This window comes from Thalia democratica, chromosome 7 (genome assembly GCF_965202585.1).
Source record: "Thalia democratica chromosome 7, ktThaDemo2.hap1.1, whole genome shotgun sequence".
In the NCBI taxonomy this organism is placed as follows: Eukaryota; Metazoa; Chordata; class Thaliacea; order Salpida; family Salpidae; genus Thalia; species Thalia democratica.
The window spans coordinates 3718695-3744233 of NC_139171.1; the positions used below are offsets into that span (position 1 = coordinate 3718695).

General features: G+C 22.5%; 1 protein-coding gene across 5 annotated transcripts; it reads left to right on the forward strand.

The window, feature by feature from the left end:
• Positions 1–2817: 2817 nt before the first annotated feature.
• Positions 2818–23066, forward strand: LOC145840298 (uncharacterized). Of its 5 annotated transcripts, none has more exons than XM_082947500.1 (21): positions 2818–2877; positions 3320–3525; positions 3967–4171; positions 4541–4931; positions 5189–5298; positions 5775–5825; positions 7737–8001; positions 8795–8867; positions 9636–9735; positions 10771–10880; positions 11176–11228; positions 11534–11582; positions 13055–13111; positions 15616–15684; positions 16866–16995; positions 17522–17600; positions 17923–18000; positions 20425–20474; positions 21189–21215; positions 22080–22125; positions 22617–23066. In XM_082947500.1, exons 1-21 carry the CDS (start codon positions 2846–2848, stop codon positions 22710–22712), a joined length of 2277 nt encoding a protein of 758 aa, XP_082803626.1. In that variant the 5' UTR covers positions 2818–2845; the 3' UTR covers positions 22713–23066. The 5 variants fall into 5 exon arrangements, with proteins under 5 accessions (XP_082803626.1, XP_082803627.1, XP_082803628.1 ...); XM_082947501.1 differs by having other exon boundaries at positions 4544–4931; XM_082947502.1 differs by lacking the exon at positions 21189–21215.
• Positions 23067–25539: the final 2473 nt, after the last annotated feature.

Below are 25539 nucleotides of genomic sequence, written 5' to 3' on the forward strand. Positions count from 1 at the left end.
TTTGTAGACAATTATCAGGTACTATACCATTCACAAACTTGTTTTATGGAATCACAAGTCACAAGCAACATTGAACCTGCCATGGTGTCCAGGACACCACGGGAAACACAGAATAAGCAATGGACCACGGAGGAGCGACTGATATGCTCCTGTTTGATTTTCTGGCCGGTGTTGTTCGTTGGCTTATTACCTGTAATCTTATTTAGTTTATAGATACTGTTCAACAACAACCATTTGTAGATATTGTTCATTAACAACCATTTGTAGATATTGTTCATTAACAACCATTTATAGATACTGTTCATTAAGAACCATTTATAGATGCTGATCAACATAAACCATTTGTAGATGCTGATCAACAATAACCAATTGTTGACACTATTCAACAACAACTATTTGTAGATACTGTTCAGAAACAACCATTTGTAGATACTGTTCAGAAAAAAACATTTATAGATACTGTTCAGAAACAACCATTTGTAGATGCTGATCAACAAGAACCAATTACAGATGACAAATGTCACAAACAGGCAACATTGAACCAGTTATAGTGTCCAGGGTAATTCAGAAAGCACTGAACAATCAATGTTGCACGGATAAGCAATTAGTATATTACTGTTTTCGTGCTCGTTTCGTTCGTTGTTTTGCCACCTTTAATGTACCACCTTATATTTCTTGCCTGAGAGATTACTGAGTTACCTGAAAAAAAAAACAATTTGATATGTCCATAAATTTGCTTCAGTTTTAAAGTTTAAGCTCACACTTGGAAACACAGCTGTTATGTTTGCCAATTAGAAAAATTGTTACCGAGGTTGATCTGAAATGTTTCTGCTTTCAATTGCACTCCTTTTTTGAAAGTTTCGGAAGGGGTTCTGTATAAAAGTCTGATGTTGTTTGTAATCAAATTAATTATTTTGTTTAAATGGCCAAGACTTTTTATTTTGTTTCTAGACATGGTTATTATCAGTTGTTATTTAAAAAAGATTATGGTTTATTTGCTTTTGTTCTTAATCATGGCTTTAGTTGGTTAGTTGATACAATCACTAAAATTTTTAACTTTTTAAATTAATATTTAAAGTCAAGATAAATAAAATAAGAAGCTAAGTTAAGAATAAATTTTACTTACATAAAATTAAGCACTTATAATTTAAAATATTTTTAAGTTATTTGTGATCTAGAATTAAATTGCAATTTTTTTATACTGTCTTATGGTCACTGATTTTGTTCTATGCAATCTTTTATTAATTTTTTTTTAACTGAAGTTAAGCACATTTATTACACACTCTTGTATACATTTCATTCATACTATAATTACTATGCACTTTATAAGTTTAGAAAACTGTAGTAAACTAACTTGTACATTTATGAATCTAAATATTTTATAACTTTATATCATCATTCCATGCAAAACCCTCCAACTATAATCTTTGCAATGAAGCTACAACATTTCATTCAAGTTTCTTATCAATTGTTGTCTTTTATTTACTGTGCTTTACTAAAAATCATTCATAAAATTCTAATCTCTTTATTGTAACCATTCATCTGTTTCGTTTATATTTTTAAAATAAGTGTCTTCAAGTTTTAATTAAACAAAAAAACCTTTTTATGAATAGAAAGTCTATTAAACACGGTAATAAAAAAGTTTTAGTATCACAAAAAGTGAAGTACTTTTCACTTTGACTTTTTGTGTTTATCTTGGAAAAATAAATAATATTTTTTTTCCAAAAAGGCTTTTTTTTTGTTGCATATAGCAGTTTGCTTTTTATACCATTAATTTTTTCTGAGTTAAACACTTAATTTAAATTATGATTTTTACTTGATCAAAATTAAAAACATTTTTCTACATAACAGCTGTAAGTATCAAAAAAAACTAATATAATTTTATACAACAGACCAATAAAACTACCTAAAATCATTTATAGAATTTTAATAATCTTATAAGCATTCATCTGTTTTGTTTTTTGTTTATATTTTTCATTTAAATGTCTTCAAAAAAAAAAGCATTTTTCTATTGCTTTCGTTTTATGCATTAAAAATCTATTATACTCTGGGAATACAAAAATATTAATATTACAGAGATAAAATAGTTTAACTTAAATATTTTGTGTTTTTAATGGAATGTAAATCTAAATCTTCATTAAGTTTTCTATTGTTCATGTATTTTAATATAAAACTTAATTACTAAAACAAATAAAAACATTTCTTTTAATGCCAGCTAATTAAGAGTTTTAAATATTCTATGCAATTTTTGCTTTAATTTTGCGTTTTATTTCAATTCAAGCTTTGCCATAACAAACTAGTTTGCTCACTATATAGTTTCTTTATTTTATTTTGCATTACAGTATATTTTTACGTATTGTTACTTATCTTCACTGATGAAAATATATTTTCGATTTAATTTTTTAGTTTAATTTTTAATATATGCCATTTTTTTTAAGGAAAGCCATTACTTGCTATTTGTTTAATGTTTTTAATTTCTGAACCTAATACTGTTTCAGATAGTTGTAAACCATGTAAACATTTTTTGCTATGTAATTTAAAATCATTATTGGTATGAGATACTTTTTATCAAATGACTTATAATTAGGAAAAGATGAATATTGTTTAATTATCTTTTAACTAATAGCTAATTTTTACATTAAAATACAATTACAGTTGTAATTAAGTTTGTTTTTATTATTTTTATGAAAAGCATGCTTATCACTACCTTTTTAAAATATTTTAAAGATATATAAAACAAAATTTATACTAATATGAAAAACTAGCTTAATGATGCTTAAATTTTATCAAATATATGTTAAAGCTTTGCTTATTTTTAGATTTTATAATAAATTTATTTTAAGTAATGTCATTAAAGTCTCGTATACCGCAAGTGAGGTAAGTTCTTTTGTTTTACTTTTAAATGAATTGTATAAAATGTCAATAAGAGTAAGTTTTTTTTATACCGACAGTACTTGTAATCAAATAACTTATATAATAAGTAGCTATTTAAATATGTATATTCTCACTGCAAGCTTTTTTAAAATTAAAAAAATAGAATTAACACTCTTTTGTCCATTAATAGGAACTTGAATACTTTATACCTTTTATATGGATTTATTTAAAAACTACATTATGTTGTTAACTCTTGGTTATTGAAAACCTTATTACTTATTTATTTTTCGGAAAAAAAAAACAACTGATTTTTAACACCAACACTCAAATAGTTTAGTAAAATTTTTTTAAGCACTAAATCTCAACATTTGCCGAAATGTATAAATCTATAAATAAATAAAATATATTTCTAATCACATATTTTGTACAAAAGTAAAAAATACAGAAGCAAGCTGCCCGGTCCTTCCAAGATAAGCAGACTTCCAACACCAGGTGTCGGTAGCAAGCTGAAACCACTTAAATACGAAGGCAGGAGGGACACCTTGCAAGATAGGAAGGACAACATTCATGCAAATCCGCTGAGTAATGATGATTTCAAACAGCCACAAGCTCCAGTCACTAAAGTGAAAAGCATTCAGATAAAACACGCTGGTTTGTTATCATTTTTCATTTTATATATAACAAGTTGAGTGTAAAATATGAGTAATTATATCATTAACGTGATAAGTGTACAAATGTTTAGGTATATAGTATATACTTCATGTTACTAAAATGAAAAGCATACAAGTCAAACATACTGGTTAATACATGAGTTATAAGACAATGTTTGTAAACTAGAACTAATAATAAGGGTAAAGAGTCTATTAGCTTGAAGTTAATTATACATAGCTAAATACAGCAAATCTTTTTTAAACTTGTTTATATCAGTTTACTATACTTGTTACTTTAGTAAAGAATTTGTCACCATTAAATACCATACAGTTAAACGTAGCTTAATAACAAAAACAAAATAATATGTTTTCTACTTTATTAAACCTAATGAAACACTACCATTGTGATTAATAAATTAATAAAAAATATAAAAAATAACAGCACCTGCTAAACCCAAAGAAGACCAATCAAAATATTTGACGAAACAAAAAAGCGACGACATATTAGCGTTCGAGGCGTTGAAAGATTCGTTTCCGAAAAGTCCGGCTCACTCAATCTACACTTCATCCGAGAAGAGTTTCGGTGGTTCTCAGGAAAGAATCAACTCTGTTGGGTTGAGAAAAGGGAAGGGTATTGGAGGATTCAAGTGAGATATTTCGTATATTATGACGTGGTTCTTTGTTGTTTTAGTTAATTGTTTATCAAATTTGTTAATTGATTGTTAATTGTTTTGTTACATTTTTAACAAAGAGGTATTCTGTCGTAAAAGAAAAAAAATTGTAGAGTTTATGACTGAAATTTTTATAAGGATTACTCTGCTTTTTTTGATATACCTTTAAGTTATTTCTGAGAAAATTTTAATTAAAATTTAGCTCGGCTTATTTTACTATTATTAAAACCTTTTAAAGAAGAAAAAAGCAAGAGAGAAGATAAAAATAATTCATAAATTACCGACAAATAAATTTAATTATCATCCTAAATACCTTATTGCTCTAAATATTTTTACAACCCACAGCAGAGCAAGCAATCTTCAAAGGAGCAGGCTCACAAGACCGACATATGACAACAGGAGCAAATTGAGCTTGCCGAAAGAAGCAGTTCCATCTTCAGTGAGCACACTGGACTATGTCAGGAAGATAAATACGCAAGAGAGTTACAAGAATCAAGAGAGTTACAAAAATCATGAAAGTTACAAGAATGATTACAAAAATCAAGAGAGTTACAAGAATGATTACAAAAATCAAGAGAGTTACAAGAATGATTACAAAACTAGTGATTGTAAAAGCGATTACACGAAGAATCCACTGCAAGACGATAACGTCAGTGCTGGTGATAAGAAAAATGTCGGTGAACAGAGGAAGTCGAGAACTGTGTCAGCGAGTAGTAAAACGTCGAATGCGAACAAGGTCAGTTTTTACTGTTTTTTTCAGGTTTAAAATTTTTTGTTTGTTTGACATAATATTTAATATGGTTTTTAAGTTTGGGCGGAATTTTTCAGTAGTTTCGAAGAACTTTTCTAAAAAGAAATAGAAAGTGTACATACTTTTTAACTTGTATTAACAAATAATGTTTTATTAACTTTTTGGAGTATTTGCTCTAGCTGCTCATAACTAAATTATATTATGTTTATAGTATACATTATAAAACACATACTTGTTAACAGCCGAAATCAAGCAATGCTTCTAGAAGCAGAGAAGCTTCTTTAGCAAGGACCAAGTATAAGTCGGTGAAATCTAAAATAATGGCTAATAGTGGAAACCAATTCCTTAAAATGTTAGTTTTATAAGTTTTCTTGTTTTTTCATGTGATTTGTTATGCTGTTGTTTTTTGTATTTGTTTTAAATTTCATTGAATGCTTTAATAATTTGTCATTCTGTTATCAATTGCGATTTAAACTAAATTTTTTGCTATGCCATCTTACCATTTTAAGCAACACTAATAATAAGTAAATTTAAAGTTTAAAATATATTAAACAAAAGTAGTGAAACATCAAGCACTAATTTAATATTGCTTTTCACTAAAATCAATAAAAGTATAATTGCTTCTTAAAGTTTTTTATTATTATACAGTTAATTTAAAATTCGAATGTTACTAAAATTTATGTCTAAAAAAATACACCAGGAATGTTTTGTTTTATTTATTTATTATATTAAACTTAGCATGTTTCAATTTGTTTTTTATTAGTTTGAAATTTTTTTATATGTTTTTTTGTTAATTCAAAGCATGTTGCATGTTTTATTAATTTTCAGTATTGAAGAAAATAGTAATGAAAGCGAAGAATCTTCTGAAGATACAGTCAGGTTTGTTTAATTGTTTATTTAATAATATTATTATTTATCATCATTAAAATGTTACTATGTTTTCTATTTTATGAAATCCATTGAATATAAACTAATATGACTTCCCAAAATAAAAAGTTTTTTTTTTAATTTTTTTGATAAGTTATACTATATTTTTTAGTTGAAATTAATAAAAGACTTAATTTTAAAATAAAGGTAATATTTTTTAACTTTAAAGTTTTTTTTTACTTAAGCTTGAAAAGAATAAACACTAATATCTCTAAAAAGTAAGTGTAAAATTCACTAACATTCTAGCAAGAAAATGAATATTTTTATAAAAGTAAGATTTTCTGCTGTATGAATAATTAATATGTGTGAATGTGTACATGTAATAATTTATTTATTAAAAAAGTTCATGCATGTTTTTATTGTTGTGTTTGTGTGTGTGAATATTTTAATTTGCAATGTTGTTTAATAAGGAACTTAATTTGTTTATACATTTTGGTTTGTATGTTTTTTATTTTATTTTTAAAACATTTAATTAAAAGTTAAAGAAAAAGTTAGTTTTCAAAGTTTAATTTAATTATACAGTCCAAAGTGCAACTTATTTCAAAATTTGAGAAAATACTTATAGCAAAAAAAAGTACAAAAAATATATTTTTAGGAAATATATATTTTTTAATAAAATTCATCGTTAAAATTTACGCATATTAAAAAAATAAAAAAATTAAGACACGCAACAACATATATCAAAAAATTAAAAAAACGACAAAAATAAGTCATTAATTTAATACAGATTGGTATCACGTGAAAAAGTAAGATTAAAATTCCAGTAAATGTTTTCCATCAAGTGTTACGTAGATTAAAGTATTTTTAACGGGTTACTAAAGTTTCAATGAACTCTTTATGTTTCAACATTCAACAGTTCTACTTATAAAGTCTTCAATAATTTGTTACAATAATTAAAAACGTCATTTTTTTTATAAAAAAGGTATTTCTTGAAAGTTGAGTTTAAGAAACAAAGTTTTAAAGGAGTTTGGCTAGTTTAATATAATAATTTTTTTATCTTAAACATAAAATTTAACTTAGCTGAACACAAAAGCAAAAACAGATTAAGTACGAAACTGGTTTGGTAAAAGAAGTTTTAATTTCTTAAAACCATAGTTATTATTATAACAATAATAAAATAGAAAAAAAAATCTATGAAATAGTTTCATGTTAAAACTTGGTATTTACATAACAAACTAATTTTATTATTTTTTCTATCTTAGCATTTCAGGTTTTTTTAACGGTGATACAATCTAAACCAAAAGTATTTTATTTGAATTTACTTAGTTCTAATAATTTTTTATAAGCTCGGTCTTTTATTTGTTTTAAATATAATCAGTTATTAATAAGATATTTTAAGTAAACTTTATAAATAAGCAGTACTCATATAGTAATTACTAATTGTGATATGATAGTACAAGTAAATATTGATTTCGCTCGCCTTACATATTTAATAATAAGTTTTGCTGCACTAATTAAGAAAAATGAATGTAATTATACTTGATAAATTTATCTGCTTCAATCTACTTTAATATTACTAAAATACTTTTTCTTCATTAATTTTTTTATTTAAACTATTAAATTATGCTCGGATACTTTTTAAAAAATATAATTTTTGTTCAAAAAATAGCGAATTTAATTTTGAAAAATAAAATTTAAATAAATAAATGTTTGAAAATAAATATTGTTTACGAAAACAGCATTTGAAGTTTAGTAGTATAAAAGAAAAATTTAAACTATTTACTAAACTTAACAATAGCCACAACTCAAATAAAAAACCTTGAAATATTTCAAGCTAAATGCTGTTCAGTGATAATTATTGTTTAGATTCTAATAATAAAAAGTTTAATTAATAAACTTTTTATAAATAAAAACAATAAACAGTAGCCACAGCGACCACAGTAACGACAGTCGGAAAAACAACAGAAAGAAACAAACAAACAACAAAAAGAACAACAAAAACAGCCAAAACGTACAGCAAATACCCCAGGGCAGGATCTGCAAACCCGTGCAGAGGCCTTTTACGTCACAGAAAGAAGTTGCGTCACATAAGGGAGAAAGTATTGTGACGTCACAAAAGATAAATGAAGATTATTTATCGACGTCACCAACTAACACCATTGATGCGAATAAAAACAATGCTGCTCAGGTATTAATTTTTTATTTTTGTACAACATATATAAATGAAGTACTAATCGAATTAACTTATTTTATTTGTTTTAAAATACCATACTTAAAGATAAACTGTTAATATACTGTTGTTCTCCAAATAAAGTGCTGCTCAGGTTTTAGTTATTTGATTTTTTACATTTGAGACTATAAAATAAATTCTAAAGTATTTTCAAAAATACATGTTTAAAGAAAAAGTTTTTGAATTTTAATATTTGAAATTATTACATTCGTCGTGTTAAACCCCATATAAAACCCTTAAAAATAAAAGTGGTTTAAGGTTTATTACAGTATTGTTTTAAAAGGTGTGTTTGGATAGAAATTAAATTGGTGTACGTTCAGTTATGTCTTAATTGATATATTTGTTTTATTAACGTATAATTGATAGAGATTAAAGTTCTTTGACAGATTTGATAGTAAAGCTTTTATATCCTAGTATTATAATATTTTAATCCAAAACGAGGAACTTCTAATTCTAAAACATATCAAATTCTTTTATGTTTACTTAATTGTTTTTATTCGGTTGCTTAGTTACATTAAAGTTGTAATTAAATCAATTAATCTTTTATTCAAACAAAGTTAAAGGTATTTTGAATAATATAAAAATACTTTACAAAACAGCATTGATTTAAATCCGTATTAAAAATAAAAAAGCACTAATGCTTGTGAAAATAGTTTAAGCTTCTGTCACTAAAAAACAATTAAAATGTTAAGTTAAATAATAAACACAAAGTTATTAGATAAACAACAAAGTATAATTAAAATATTTTCAGGTAAAAATGGACGCGAATCAAAATCCAACAATTCCAAGTTATTTAGAAAACAAAACTAGATTGACTTCTACAGGTATTATTTTAATCAAACATTTAAAAATTTGGTTTTGAAATATTTAAATTTGAGAAAAATATGTGAATAAGTTTTATTATTACTAGTAATAAATCAGCTGTCACGACATAATTTAGAACTGATCTTCAACGATTAATAATTTACTATTGCTGCTTTTTTGTTTAAACTGTATCAAAAGATAAATTTTATATATTGTGCGCTTATAATAACCGGTAACTTTTCTTTTTTACTAATTTTAACTTATTTAAAAGTTAAGTTATACATATATTGCAAGTAATATACCAAATGTCACTACATAGTTTAGAACTGAAAGTTTATTACTTATAAATATTGATAATTTACTATTGCTGCTTTTATTTTCAAGCTGTGATAGAATAAATAAATTTCAGTTCTTGTGCGCTTATAATAAGTTTAAGAAAATGTATATAAAACTATAATATTTCACTTTTTATGATCTAATTTTTGTAAGTTGTTGACTTGTTAAAATATAACAATAAAAAAAATAATTTTTGTTGAACGATTTAGTCTAGAATTAAAATTTTTAGTCACACCTAAAACATAGTTTACCTAGAACTTACACAAGTTATTAATGTTTAGAAACTCTAAACAAATAAAAAAGAATAATATGATTTTATCTAGAACTAAAAAATTTAATCACACTCACAAATTTAAATTGCCCAGAACTTACAAATAGTTGTATAAAATTTAATAAAATTCAAATGTATATATATATATATATTTATTTATTTAATTGTTTGTTTTTTTCAGGTGAAAACCTTCCATCTGACGAGAGTGATGAACGAATTATGACGTCACAAAGTAGATACATGGACGTCATTGATAAGAAGACAAGAGACAACTACAGACTGTTAGTTACGTCATAATAGTAATTTGATACGCTTGAATAATTATCTGACGTCGTAACGTTTATTTGCAGAAAATAAATTTTAAATTTGAATGAAATGAAAATCATAAACACAGTTAACATTTTAAAAAACGCATTAAAATTATTTAAAAGTATTTATCAAAGTTTGGTTTCGTTTGAACCCTTTTAGGGTTTTAGACCAAATTTTTAACAAGTTTAAATTTTAAATATTCTAAAAAAAGTATCGCAATTTCAGTCATTTTATTTTAAAAGATAAAATGCTAAAAATAACTTGATGATACTTTATTACAAGTTTTACTAGCCTATAATTAATTTATTTGTCTAGAAAGTTGATTAAAACGTTAATATAACATTATGCACATGTTTAAATGAAATCTAATCAGTAATTAAATCTCGAAATACGTAAAACTGAAATAATTCAATTAACAACTGATATTATCAAAACTTGTTTTTATCAGTATATTATATTTATTTTTTATTCATAAGTTGTAGCTACAGCTATTAAGCTTTTCCGTTATAAATGAATTTAAATCGTAATAGATTTAAATTGAATGTTTAAATTAATGCTTTTAGTTTGAAATTTTGATAGTTTTTAATGTATTTTGAAAGCTTGTAGATGATTTAAAAAAACTTAAAGTTGTTTTTTTTTAACAGATGCTCTTTATCTTAAATATAATGGCTTAATGTCGATCTTAACAAATATTTAATTTTAATTTTACACAACATATGTTGAAAAAACAGGTTACTAGACATAGTTAAACGTTTAATCTGTTACAAAAAACTTAAAAGTGGCTTTTAAAGCGATGTATAATTTATCAAAATCGATACAACTTAACCATTAATTTCTCTCCAAGGTGAAATTTACGTCATATTTTATTAAATTTTTATAACCTATTTAGCAATCTCTGTGGGCTAAAACGGTTTCGTTGTAAATTCAGCTATATTTGACAATAAGATGTTTAGAATTTATTTTTTTGTTTTGTTTTAATTTATATTTAATATGGGATGTATTCACAGTACCAGTGTGGATTTAATTTCCGATGACCTGAATTCGAAATCAGAAAAATCGGATCATTTAGATGAAGTTTCTAAAGATGACAGTGACAGTCAGAATTCGCAAATTGAAAGTTACTTTTGTTGATTTATTTTTATATGTTAAATACAATTATTTTTGTATCAAAGAAGTTAGTATTTTATGCAAAATGTTTTTTAAATAGTGATTTTACTTGGTTTTGTAAAATTTCATTAATTTCTTAATTATTGATACAAAAGTTAGTTTTCAATAAACTAAATTTAGCGGTTATAAAGTTAATTAATAGAAACTCATTTTTAAAAATTGTATCAACAAAAAAATGTTTCACTCCTTTGAAATCAATCTAGATTATCAGTTGAATATATAATTTACAAAAACACAATTAACAGAAACAACAAATAAAGATGAAATCACGACGCAACCACAAAATCTTAATAAAAAGGTAATTTTTCAATATTTGTTTTTATTACAATAAAAAGAAATGTTTTGTTTGTTTATTACAAAAAATATTTTATCACATCTTATATTAAAACTTTTAATGTGGTCAATCACTTTTATTTTCAAAAAATATTAATTACTTAAGCTGATTAAAGTCTAGTCATCTTATAAATTCTTTTATTTTATGAAAACTCTGTGATCGATCAAATTGTAAATTACATAATTTATTGTACAATGCGTCTATTTTATTATTAGAGTATTTAAGTTATTCGAATTACTTCAGAATTATGTAAGGTATAATTTTTACAGGATATTTCGAATACCAGCGTGTCTACTGATGCAGATAGTACTGATACAAGTTAGTTAAATGTTTTATTTTCTTCTGTTTTAGTATTTAAAAAAAAAGTTTTTAATTTACTTAAAACTAAATATTTTAAAATAAGATAAATTGTTTTATTGACATTATGTAATTTTGTTTGTACTAAGCAGTAAATTGTTTTTAATTAACTTGATTTTTAAAAATTTGAAATCTTCATGAATGTAAATTAAATGTTTTGTTTGTTATATATTAATTTTAACTTAAAAAATTTTTTTGTGTTTATAATATAAAACTCTGAGTAAATTTAAAAGTGTGAAATAGTCAATAGCTGAGACTTAAAAAGTATAAGTTGAAATTGACAGATATTAGTTTTTTTATTTAAATGTAGTAGTAAACTATTAACTTAAAATTAAAATTTCAATATATGGTAGTTAAAAATAAATTAATAAGTTTTATATAAAATCTCCAACATTTAAAAAACAAGCCAATACATAGTTTACTAGTTGAAAATACTATAAACTTAATAAAAAATGCTAAAATTTTAGATAAGTTCATATTAGAAAGTTTGAATTTAAAAAATATAGTTTTACTAGTTAGTAAGTTAATTATTTACAGATTGTAAACATTTTACAATTAAAACAGTTATCGGTACAATTTTTTTCTAAAAGTTTTAGAACATTTTTGTAACATCTTACCATAAGCAAATGCAATCAAAATTAAAACACATATAAATATTTTTTACACTTTTTATTAAGCACAAATTATTACTTTTTCACAGTCAATTGCTTCAATACGTTAATAGCTGAAAATCACTAAAGCAAAATCAATACACAGATTTTGTCTGAAGCACTTTAAAAACACTTGAAAAATTTATGAATAAAAACCAGTTAAAATACACCAGTTTTAAACACACAGCTGAAATTGTTTGTTAAAATTTTATTTTTGTTTTTTTCACAAACAAATATTTGTTTTTATTTTCTCTTTAAATTTGTTTGTATAAAACTTACTTGGTTTTAACAGTCATTAAATAAAGTTTATGTTTCTTTAAGTTTTATAACTGGTGTTTGTACATATAAACCACATTTTAATTTCCTTGATTAAACTTATCTAAAAAGGTAAACACAAAAGTACATTTTAAAGGTTTTTAAAGAGTAGTATGCATTTTTATTTTTTGCTTAATTATAAAAATAATAAATTTAAACGTTTTAGTATACTATCATGAATTGAGAAAGTAGTACACATGTATCTTTAGCAACACTTGTCTAATTTGTTTTTATAAAAACAGTATTTTTAATTTTTGTTGCCGTATAATTATTATATTTTAAGTTTAAAGTTTTCTTATTATATATTACTCAAATTTGTAAAAGGTTAAAGTTTTAATTTATTTAAAAAAAAAACTTGATAAATTGTATACATACTGAAGTTGAAAAACAATGCAATCATAAGCAAGTTCATTGTAAGATAAACAAAAGAATAAATATTTACAAATATTTATTTATTTTTACAAACAGGTATTAATAAGCGAGAAAGTTCTACAAGTCAAGCTATAAACGGGCTATTAAAAGGAGGTTAGCAATTAATTTTTATAAATATATTAGAGTTTAAATTTTCAATATTTGATATTACTTTTTTTAACTTTAACTATAAAAATAATATTTCAAGTAAACGTACTTTTATGAAAAAAAGACTATTGTATGTGATGTTATTTATTGTAATTTACTTTAAAAAAAAGTTTAAGAAAAATTAGCACGAATGTTTATTTTATATATAACAACAACACTAGTTTTTTAAACTTTGAATATTAAAATTCTAAAGTTTAATAAAATTTGTACTAAACTTTTTCAATTTATTTTCACAGTCTTGTTCTTAAATAATATTTGAAATATCTTAATTTTTAATATTAATTAATGTTTTAAATGTTATACATAGGTTACAACCTATAGATTCATATTGATTTTTTACGTTTTTAGTCACGAAGTCATTCTATTTGAAAAATTAATTGATCTTATAGAGTTACATTGTTTAAACTTATTTTATTCATAGTTAATATTATTGTTTATCTTTAATTTACAACTCAGAAAAAAGTTGAATTAGTTTTTGAATTGTTGGTATGAAAGTTTGTACAATTTTTTATTTTATTATAGTTTAATTTTTACAAAATTTCTAAATATTAATTTATATGCTCAAGCTGTTTGGAGATATTTATAAAAAATATAATTATATAAAAATAAAAATAAGTTGTCGTTAAAAATACATAAATCTAATTACTTTTAAAGCAAGTTTAAATTATTGATGCTTTTTATTGCTTATAATTTGGTATATGTAAATAGTATAACGAACTTACATATTTATAAGAAAAAATGTTTACAATTCAGATTTTGATAAATATTGTTTTTCTTTTTTTCTGAACTACCATGTTACTACAAAGTTTAAAGTTTTTACAAACTATTTCGATATATGTGAATGTACAAATTCAAGTTTTTTTTTAAATTTATTATTTCAACATAAGAATATTGTACAATATAACATATAATGTTGTCTATTGTGTTAAGGCTTTATAAATCTGAACAAGATTTAGTTTTATTGAATTTTAATGACATGTAATGTACTTATATACAGATTAAAATTTATACATGTACTTTTCTGATATGTTGTTTTGTAACCAAATTAAATTGAAAACAAGTATTAGTTTTATTGTATTTTAAACAGCGTATAATATATTTATGAATATTATATACTTATGTTTACATTCGTACATATACACTTGTAATATGTTATTTTGTAATCAAATTATATCAAACACTTATATAAACTTTAATGTATTTTAAACGGCATATAATATATGTAATATACTAATGTTGTTTTGTGTTCACTCATCCATAAAAATCACGTGAAACATTACCATTATTACGTCACAATATCCGTGTGGAACAATACAGTTGTTTCATCTGTAATCTGGAAATATTTACAACAAAAATAATCCGTTCAGGGTGTTTTCTCACAATCATTGTAATATTTTTTATGCTTCATAGGTTTTTTATGATTAACTTTATACGATGTAAATACTACATTGTAAAAATTAAATGTAGCAAAATTTTTCATTTGGTGTTTTATTCTGGTGGTAGTATATGGAAAATCATTTACAATCATTATTTTTTAGGATACTTTCATTAAACAAATATAATGTTTTTAAATTTATTTTGGTGATAATATATGGAAAATCATTATTTTGAGGATACTTTCATTAAACGAATATAATTTCTTAATACTTTATTTTGGTGATAATATATGGGAAATCATTTACAATCGATATTTTGAGGATATTTCATTATATAAATATAATTTATTTAAATGTTTTTGGTGTTTTGATTATTTGCAGTGGTTGTTCTACCTTTGCGTATTTCTCAAGATAAAAAATAATTGAAAACTATTAGAATAACAAAATATTAAAGCTATTTATGTTTTTTAAACTATCTTCGGCAATGCAGTGTGCTTTTTTAATCTTAAAACTTTTACAATATAAACAAAATTTACATTAATAATTAAAATCACCATCTGTTATATTACTGGTACAAAAAAAAAGAAAAACTAAAAAAAAATTATTCGTTGTAAAAGCTAATATTCGCTAAAAAAACGTGAATTGTTATAAAGTGGTATTATTTAATTTCATGTTATTGATTTATTCAAGTTAATTTTTAGGTTTAACTTTAATGTTTTTACCTTTTTATAATTTGCCATTTAAGCTCAAATAATTTAAAATGTACTTCCACAACAAAAGGGGTTAAATATCGTTTAAAATTGAGTGGTTTTATTTGAAGAGCGATTGACAATCGTTTTTATCTTCTATGAGTGGAAGTTATTTAACAAAGAATAAATGAGTTATCTATACAGCCATTAACCTTCATTTCAACTGAAAATTTTTACTTATAAACTTATGAAATACTGTGGTCCTGTTATTTTCAAACTTTAGTAAATTTTAAATAATAAAAATAATAACACAAGGAATCTTATATTTTATACAAATATTTCAGTTACTACAACAGTTTAAACATTAGTCTAACACTCATTTCAGGCTACAAAGAAATTTTAAACCGATATAAGATTAAATTGTCTCCGAGATCAAGAAACATTTCTGAATCAAGTAAAAAAGCATGAAATTTTATAAAAAATAATATCAAGTTACTAAAATCACTTCTGCTTTCTATCAATTAACAAATATGTGCTTTTGATTGTTAGTTAAACTAATACATATTGAAATGTATGGTTAGGAAAATAGTATAAAAATATTGATAGCTAAAAAATCATGAGCTTCCTAAACTATTCAAGTACTAAATTATAGTTTGGTTTTATTGTTATTTTTATAAACATTGTTAGTTAAAAACACGTTTTTATTACATAGTCTGTAAACGATAATATTTATTGTTTAGCTTAATACTACTTAATAATACTGCTTAATACAAAATCTTAATTCTTGTTAATGTTATATTTAAGTTGTGTAATTTTTTTTAACAATTTATGAAGTGTGTATTTTAATAAAGTTTTAAAATTTATGGTTTCAATTGCTTTTAAAAATTTACAAATGCTTTTAATATTTTTCTAATATTCTAGATTACCTACTCAAGCTTTTTTTCTTAAAGTTTGCTGTCTAAAATATATATTCCACTTATTGAAATTGTGTCGCTTAAAAATCACTATACAAAGTTTCAATACAAATTAGTTTTGATTGAAAACATTTCAAATCACTAATCAATTTTTCATGGCTCTACTAACAGAAGTTTAACAGAACAGTAGCGAAAAATTGCTTTGAAATTACTTAAAGTTTGCTTAAGTTTTTTAATTTATTTAGGATTGTTTGTTAATAAATTTTGCTTGAAAATCGGTAGAATTTTAAAATGATTTTGATTTAAAAATAGTCTGGAATTTTAGTAGTTTCTCTACTGAATTACAGTTTTTTTACTATTTGATATTTTAGTACAATTGAAAAACTTCAGAAAAATAACCTGTATACATACTAAACTAAGTTGTACTTAAAACAACTAAATCATTGATCTCTAAAATTTCTTTAAAATAAGTTTACTGTTGCTTTATAATTTATTAAAATTAATGTATATTTGTGGTTCGTTGATTTTAATGAATTTTTTTAATTTTTAATTAATTCTTTACAAAACAAACGGCTCTTTAACATAACTTTATATTTATAATGTACTCAATACCGCACCTAGTTAGTATTTGGTTCATTAATTTTTAGACAAGTATTTAATCAAATAAAAGACGAATTATTTGATATTTGTGTATAAAATGTACATAATAATCTTTTAACAGCAAATGAGGAGACAGTTAATGAAGTACTCATGATGAAATTCAGCGAAATGCAAAAAGATGTTTTATTTTTACAAAAATCATTGGTAGATATGCACAAATCATTATTGAATGAAGAGAATAATAATAAACTGTTAGTTTTTGTTTAGTTTTAAAAATAAACTGTTTGTTTCATTATTTTATTTTTACAAAAATCACTAATAGATATGCATAAATAATTATTAAATGAAGAAAATAATAATAAACTGTTTGTTTTTGTTTAGTTTTAGTAATGAATTGTTTGGTTATTAATAATTAAAAATATTGCTAGTTGACATGAAAAATAGTTTACATGATGAGGAAAATAATAATTAATTATTTTTTTTGTTTTAATTTTACAAAATCATAATTAGATATGCATAAATCAGTACGAAATGAATAAAATAATAATGAGTTGTGTGTTTTTATTTAAACTTGGCAGTAATTTGATTAGTATTTTGATTAGTTGACATAAATTAAATTGCTTATTAAATTAATAAAATAATAATGCTTGTTTTTACAAACCTTGAACCATTTTTTTAAACTTAAATTCTATTAATATCAATGCAAATCACAAATAGTTCTTATTACTAGTTGTAAATATTTTACTAGTTAATATTTTATACAAACACTTTTTACAGGTTGAATCTGAGATGCACAGAACTAGAGCAAAAATGTGGGAATTTAGAAGATGAAAATACTGACCTCAAAAACAAAATTGTAAGTTTTTATAACATTAACTTCGAATTTTCTTTGTTTAGAATAAACTTTATAATTGTTTTTTATTTTAATAAATAATGTTTAAAATAAAAGTAATAGTTGTTGTTTATACATTAGACAATTAAAAACAAGTTTAAATTTGGGCTTTATTGGGTATTCAGGTATTAGTCAAACCTTTTATTTTGTGTTGTAACATTTTCACTTTAACTTTATTTGCATTTATATAAATATCAAACTCATGTATGAAATGTGTAAAATCTGTATAAATAATATATTTTTAATACTGCTTTTTACCAACTAAAATGCAATATTTTATTTATAGAAAGAAAAAGAAGTAGAAAATACTCAATTAGAAAGTGAAAAGAAAAGATTATCAAGGCAAGTGTCGACTCCTTCGAGTGTAAGTGACTGTTTATACTTATTTATATAATTATTTGATAATTAAAAAAGATTTATCTAGTCAAGTATCAACACTATCTTCTGTAAATATTTGTAAAAAAACGATTAAACACGACAAGTTTCTATAAACTACCAAGTAGTTGATAATAAACATACTTATAATGTTTTATTAGTTATCAAAAACATTTATTGTGGTGTTATTATTTTTATTTAATACCAAATAAATGTTTTTATTTAAAAAAGATTATAAAACCTCTAATATTTTAGCTATATACTATAAAAGTTAATCAAATTCAAATAAGCACAACTGGCTTTAGATAAATTTTAGTTGTTTATGTCTACTATTGATTTTTGTAAATTAAAAACACTTATTTTTCCTGTACGCTGAATTGAACTTAAATCACTTTTGTTTATTCACTAAGGTTCATATCAGATTATATAACAAGTTTGTTTTGACTTTTTATAAAATTTTTCAAACTGAGTTTTAAGTTCACAAAATTTTGTTTGCGAGTCCAAATTTATTCATTTGTACAGATTACTGATAAAGTTTAATTTGTAATTTTTATTGGTTTACTAAATAAACATTTAAGTCCATTGTACTTTTTTTTCGGTTATAGTTATTAAAATTTTAAAGTATATACATCAATGTTTTTATAGCTTCCATAAAAAAAAGTGTTGTTTTAATTTATTATAATTATTTTATTTTTTATTCTGAAAAATTAAGTTTTAAAAAGAACAAGTTAAAGTATTATATTTTAATTTAGTATAAATTCATAGATAGTTAATTTGAAAATTGATTTATAACAATTTTAAAACTGATTCATTATATAAATGTTTAAGTGTTTAAAAAATACTAATTAAAATATTTTGTTTATTTTACTGGAGTCTGAGCTACATAAACAAACATGAACTTTTGTTTGTTGTTGTATAAATAGATGTCAAGTTTAAAAGTTAAAAGATGTTTTATAATAACTAGATGTTAAAGTGTTTAAATTTTATGCGATGTGATATTTTAAAGATAAAATGTTTATGGTTAATAAATTAGTGGTTTAGTAAATAAACAAGTTTTTAGCACATAACTGGTTTTTATGTGGTTTTTAATTTGTTTTTATTTCACCAAGTACTTCTATGTTATCAATCAAATAAACTTGTTTTGAATATATTTTGTTTTTTACTATATATATATATTTATATTTGTTTATTTATTTATTTGTATATATAAAAAACAATAGTTTAGATCCCATTCCATTTTCGAGCACTATCGACCAGAACTTTTTATGAAATCTTTAATTTTTATTTATTTATATACACTTCTCCAGTATTGAATATTTTAAGAAAATAAAGTTTTTGTATTTAGTAAGGATGTATATTCATTTAAACAAAATTTGTAGTTAGTTGCAAATTTTTAGCTTAGTATTGTCATTAATATAAGCTTAATATAAAAACAGACAAATAACTATTTTTTTACAATGAGTTTGTTATGCGTTAATTTTATTTAAAAAAATGTCGAAGTTGATCTAATTACATATTTGAGTATGTGGTTATTACATAACATTCTTAACATTACAAACTTCGTTAAATTGTGTAACTTAATTATTTAGGGCAGTAACATACTTTTATAAAGTATTACTTTAGTAAAATATTACTTTTGTTTCATATGGTATACTTTGATCTAAGACTGATACAAATTAAATATGTTTTAATTTGTCTCTGTACTGTGAAAACTTTTAGAAAAACTTCTAAAATATAATTAAATTTTTTTAGCTTGTTTAACTTAAGCAAATTTAACTAAAGATTGATAATTAAACTCACAAAATATTCAAAAAAGAATAATATTTGATTAAATTTATTTTGTTTCATAAGAGAAAATGCACCTTAAAACGAAAGCTGTAAGTTTTTGTGTAAATATAATTTTAAAATGTTTATATCATACTTTTATTTAATTACCTGAAGACCTCATAAAAATTACTATAAAAGTGAAAAATTGTATTGTTTTCAGCAACCTCCAAAATAACATCTAGTAGTTATGTTTACATGTACAAGTAGTTCAAGTACAACACATTTAAACATATTTTTTCTACATGTTTTTATCACCAACATTTCATACTACTTTATAAGATAAGAAAGAAAAGTCTACACAATCAAAAAATAAACATTATTTTTTAGCATTTTTTATTGTTGTTTATTTGCTTATTACTATAGTAATTTTTTTTAATTTATTTTTAAATTCCACAGCTCAAAATGTTTTTATTTTACTTAAAAAACCTTTAAACAAAAAGTTACTTTTTTGTTAATAGTCTTAAACTTGATATCAATACATTAAAAGGTCTCTATAACAATAAGTTCTTTATTTGTTTGTAATGATAGTAAGTTAGTTATTATGACGTAATAAAAACAATATTGTTACAATACTTAATCTTTACAGGATACTTCTGAATTTGCGAGCCAAACTGATTTCGAACAAAAAGATTTAAGGTTAGTTCTATTGTATTTTGTAAAATGATAATATTATTTTAATTTCATAAGCTTTTCATTGAAACTACATCATGTAAATTCATCGTACATTTTAAATTTGGAAATTAAGCTTCGTGTAAAACATGTAATCAATTAAATTTCCACAAACTGTCTATTTCAAAAACTTTTCCATTGTAGTTCCATTTCATTTTAATTAGAAAAATTTTATAATAATTTATAAATTGTTATTAATGTATAATAATAAAAACTATTCGCAGCTTTTTTTTAAATATCAAAAAAAGTTTATTTTTAATTGTAGAGGGCATTTAATTTAAATCACTTTTTTTTAAGATGTAATTGTTTCTACATTTAAATTAAAGGACAAAAAAGTACTACATCAAAAATCAATTAAACAGTTGTATTTATTATATATAGATAACCATAAGCTAGTGTAAAATATTTTTAAAGTATTTGAATATATAGTTTATTAAACAACAAAGTTTACAATCAAAAAAATAGTTCTTATAAAACATATCAAATGATAATATAAAAATAACAACGTTTAATAATATTTTTTTTAAATTATTGCATTGAATGAATGCATTGAATGCTTAGATTAAAACTAAAACTTAGAAAAAAGTTTATTTTTTACTATATTGTATTCAACACTGCAAAAGTGTATAAAAATATTTTGAGTAAAAAATGTTATTATCTATAACTTAATTAATTTCACAGCAATTATATTTGTCAAATATGTTTGAGGTAACTTCAATTAGTTGGTGTTAAAAAGTTAATTAGTTTGTAGTCGTATTAATGCTGGTTATATTATTCAATTAACAATAGTTATTTGAAAACTTGTTTAATTATAAATAAAGGTCAAGATATGTTTATTAGGTTAATTGTTTCAGAAAAATTTTCACATAAAACTTTTATTCACTGTACAATACACAAAAATCGACTTAGGTTTAATTAGACATAATTAAAAGTATATTAGTAAATAAACTTTGAACTATTTTATTAAGTTAGTTAACTTATAAAAATTTTCATTTAAAATTTTTATTTAATGTACAGTACAATACACAAAAGTTTACTAACTTAGACTTAATTAGACATAGTTAGATATAATAGTATATCTGTAATAAACTTTGAACTCTTTATTAAGGTTAATTATTTCATTAAAATTTTCACACAAAACTTTTTTTGTTTAACAACACATTAATCATTTATATTTAGAGCTGAAAATTTTACGTATAATTTATTGAATTATACAAATTTAGTTTAGAACTATAAAAAATGAATTATGTCCATTGTAATGACAGAATTTTTTAACGTTAATATAGTTTAGTTTAAGAAATTTATGCATAGACTTTTGTTTATAATTTTTATATTTGTAAAACATTTTTTAAAGTTAAATAAAAAAAATTGCTATTTAAATCATTAAGATTAGTTTTGTGATTAATTTAATCCTATTATAAAAAGAACATAATAAAAAAAGCTTAAAATAATTCAATTAAAATTTATTTAAACTTGAATACCAACTTCAAATGCAGCAAAAAAAAAAAGAGAAATAATTAAAATAATAATTTGTTATCTTAATAATAACTTAAACCATTTATTTTTTTACAGTAATATAAAAACTAACTTGGAAATCGGTCTTCAGTATCTTGAAAATGTTAGTTTTATAGTTTTTACTACGTAATAATACAAAGCTCATTTGCACTTTAACATTTTTGTCACAGGTGTTTAAATGTTAATAACTAGCTTAAAACTATTGCTTTAAAAATTAATTAAAAGTTTACTTATTTGTTAAAAAGCTGTTAGTGCTAGTAAAGATCTAATTGAAAGTATCAAAGAAAGTAAATATACAATAAAATTTATCATTTAATTATAGTATCCCAGTTTTTATTAGTTATAAAATCAGCAAAAAACTTGTGACAACGCTGTAAATTATGCATATATGTTTGAATAGTATTAAAATTTTTTATTTTAATATTTTTTTTGCTAAGTTATTTATTTTTTTCCGTGTAAAATATATCTTTTCAAACTATAATGTAAAATCTCTGAAAAAATCTTTGGCCGGAACTTAGTTAACTGATCAAATCTTGAAAGAATAAACTATATAGAAATATGTAAAGTAAATAAAACAACTAATAAAAATTTCAGTTAAAATCAGCAAAAACAACCTACGACAACGCCGTCAACCAGACACAACAAGCAATTAACGATGTATTGCTCGATATTAATGTTCAAAATTTGTAGAAAAATGAAAATTAATGTTCAAAATATGTAGAAAAATTGAAAATTAATGTTCAGAATATGTAGAATGATTAAATGTTGATGTTAAGAATTTGTAAAAAATTGGAAATTAATGTTCAAAATTTGTAGATTAATTTAATATTAACAGTCACAATTAATAGAAATTATATAAGCTAATTGATTTATATTGCTATATATGAACATGCAAAATTGGTAAACTTATTTGGTATTATTGCTCAGAACTTGTAAAATATTACGGAAATTAATTAGTATTAATTACTTTATATTATTTTTCAGAATTTTTAAACTTATATAAAAAGTAATTTGTGTAAAATAGTAGATATAAATGTTAATATTCGTACCATTGTAGTAATATAGGAAACTATATGATAGTAATTTTTACAACATACAATTAAAAACAGTAAATTTATTTACGTTGATTTTATCTAAAAAATATTTGAATATTTCCAGTTTATTTAGTATAATTGTACAAAACATTTATTTTGTACATTTCTAATATTTCAGAGTTAATTTACTCGAGAAAAATGTTAAAAACATTCAAATATCCAATTGTATATGTTATAATAAATGTTAATATTTTTATCCATTTAAATTAGTTCTTTTGCTTAAGTCTTTTACCATCATAATATTTTTCTTTCTGTTCATCATGTTTTTATCTATCACTTAAAATTTTTAATAAATAATTCCTTAAAGAACTTTTAAAGGAAGCTGATAATTTGAAGAAATTTTAAAGTACTTTTTTGAAAATTATTGAAAATAAAGTTTATTATTGTAGTTAGGTTAAAATATAACTTTTTTTATTTCGATATTGTTTTTATGATTGTGGAAAAATTTATTGTACTCTTTTTTGAAATTAATATTTAAAAAAAATTATCATTTAAATTTTGTGCTGTTTGATAAATAGTTCATTTTTTAAAACTTATTTTCATTTAAGAACATTTTTTGTTGGTGTCGCCATTGCTATTTTAATTAAATGTAGAAAACTTATTATTTTTTACTGATAATAAGAGTATTGACGCCAGAAGTTCATTTTAAATTGTTTATTTAAAAATACAAATATTTTTTTAAAAGTTTTTATTTCACTGTGTGTTGGACTAAATAATATTTCAATGCCAGTTTTTTTATTTTTATTTTTTATTATTATTATTTTTTGTTCTAGGTGCTTTTAACTAATACTCTTTAAGAGCTTTGAAATTAATTGAGTTTACTAAAATATTAATACTTTTGATTTTTTTTTATACTCGGGAGTTTAATAAAGACGACTAACTCACTTATTTGTTATTTTTATGATTAAGAACTTTTATTTTTGAACTTTTATTTGAAGCATTATATATTTTAAAAATTAAGCTATTGTTTTTAGGTACCAATTAATTGCTAATAACAAAACTTTTTTCATTTAAACGGTTTATTGAGCAATGCTTTCAAAATTTAACTAATTTTCTTGTCAAAACAAAATAAATACTCTCAAAAATTAATTAATCAAACAAAATACGAGTAAACTAAAGAAGCAATCAATATAAAACTAATCAAATTAATCATAAAAACTAAAAAAGATAATTAGAACAAAAATTGACTATCTAAAAATGTTAAGTGTAATTCTAGATCCTTTATCAGGACCTAGTTTGTGATTAAGTTTAGGTTTAAGTTTTTTAATCATACTAGCCTCTACTGCAAGTAAAATATTTATATTTTTACAAAATTTAATTACTTCAAAACAATTAAAAATATCATTATGATTCTGACAGATTCTACATTGTTCTATATGTGAAAAAACTGCGCTATTTGTAGGTTTTGTATGTTCTTTAATTCTGACGAACAGTTGTCGCTCCGTTTCTCCAATATATTGGGTATCCAGGTCACCTGGACATTGAAACTTATAAACGATGCAATTTCTGTAGAGTTTGTTGATCTTTTCTTTCAATGAAAAGTAGTTTCCAACTTTAGATGTTCTGAAAGCTACTTTGATATTAATTTCAATTGTTTCAAAATTGTTTGTTATATTTCTGTTGAATTTTTCTGAAACCTTTTTTATATAAGGAACTGTAAAATACTGTTGTTTAGGAATTTGTGGCTTATCTTCTAATTTTTGAAGGTTTTCTATTTCATTGTTTATGAAATTAATCGGATAACAGTTTCTCAAAAGAAGATTCTTTATTCTATTGTTATAAGCTATTGTTATTTTTATACATAACATAAAAGTATTAACGATGTGAAGTAATATAAGTTAACTTATTTATTCTACTACGGTTTTGATCAAAACGTAATTGTTCCATAAATATACTGGATTTAGAATTTTTAATGTTTAATATTTTATTTACGATAAAATATTAAACTGTTTAAATTAATATGAAGATTTGAAAGCAAATTAAATCTTAACTTTACGAAGAAAACAGTTATCTACAATAGTAAATTTTTGTTCAAAGTAAAAATTTATTGTGTTTGTTGAGCAATCATTAAAGTTTTGTTATATATATGAATTATTTTAAAACTTAATTAGTTTCTTGCAATCAATAAAAAAAGTTCAATAAGTAATAACTGATTACAGAGTAAGATTTCAAAACTAAATTTTTACTCTACAAGCAGGTTTTGTTTTAATGTAGAAGGAACTCTTGTAATCCAAACAGCATAATTTTAAATTTTCTTAGTACATTTCAATTCTGCCAGAGAAGCAGAGAGTACAGTGAAGGCACTGTTCCGAAAAGAAAAGAAAAAGAAGAAATATAAAGAAATAAACCTGCAGCGTTTACCTGCATGTCATATTTTGAAAATTGATTTGTAGTTTTAGTGAACAAATAAATATATTTGGGTG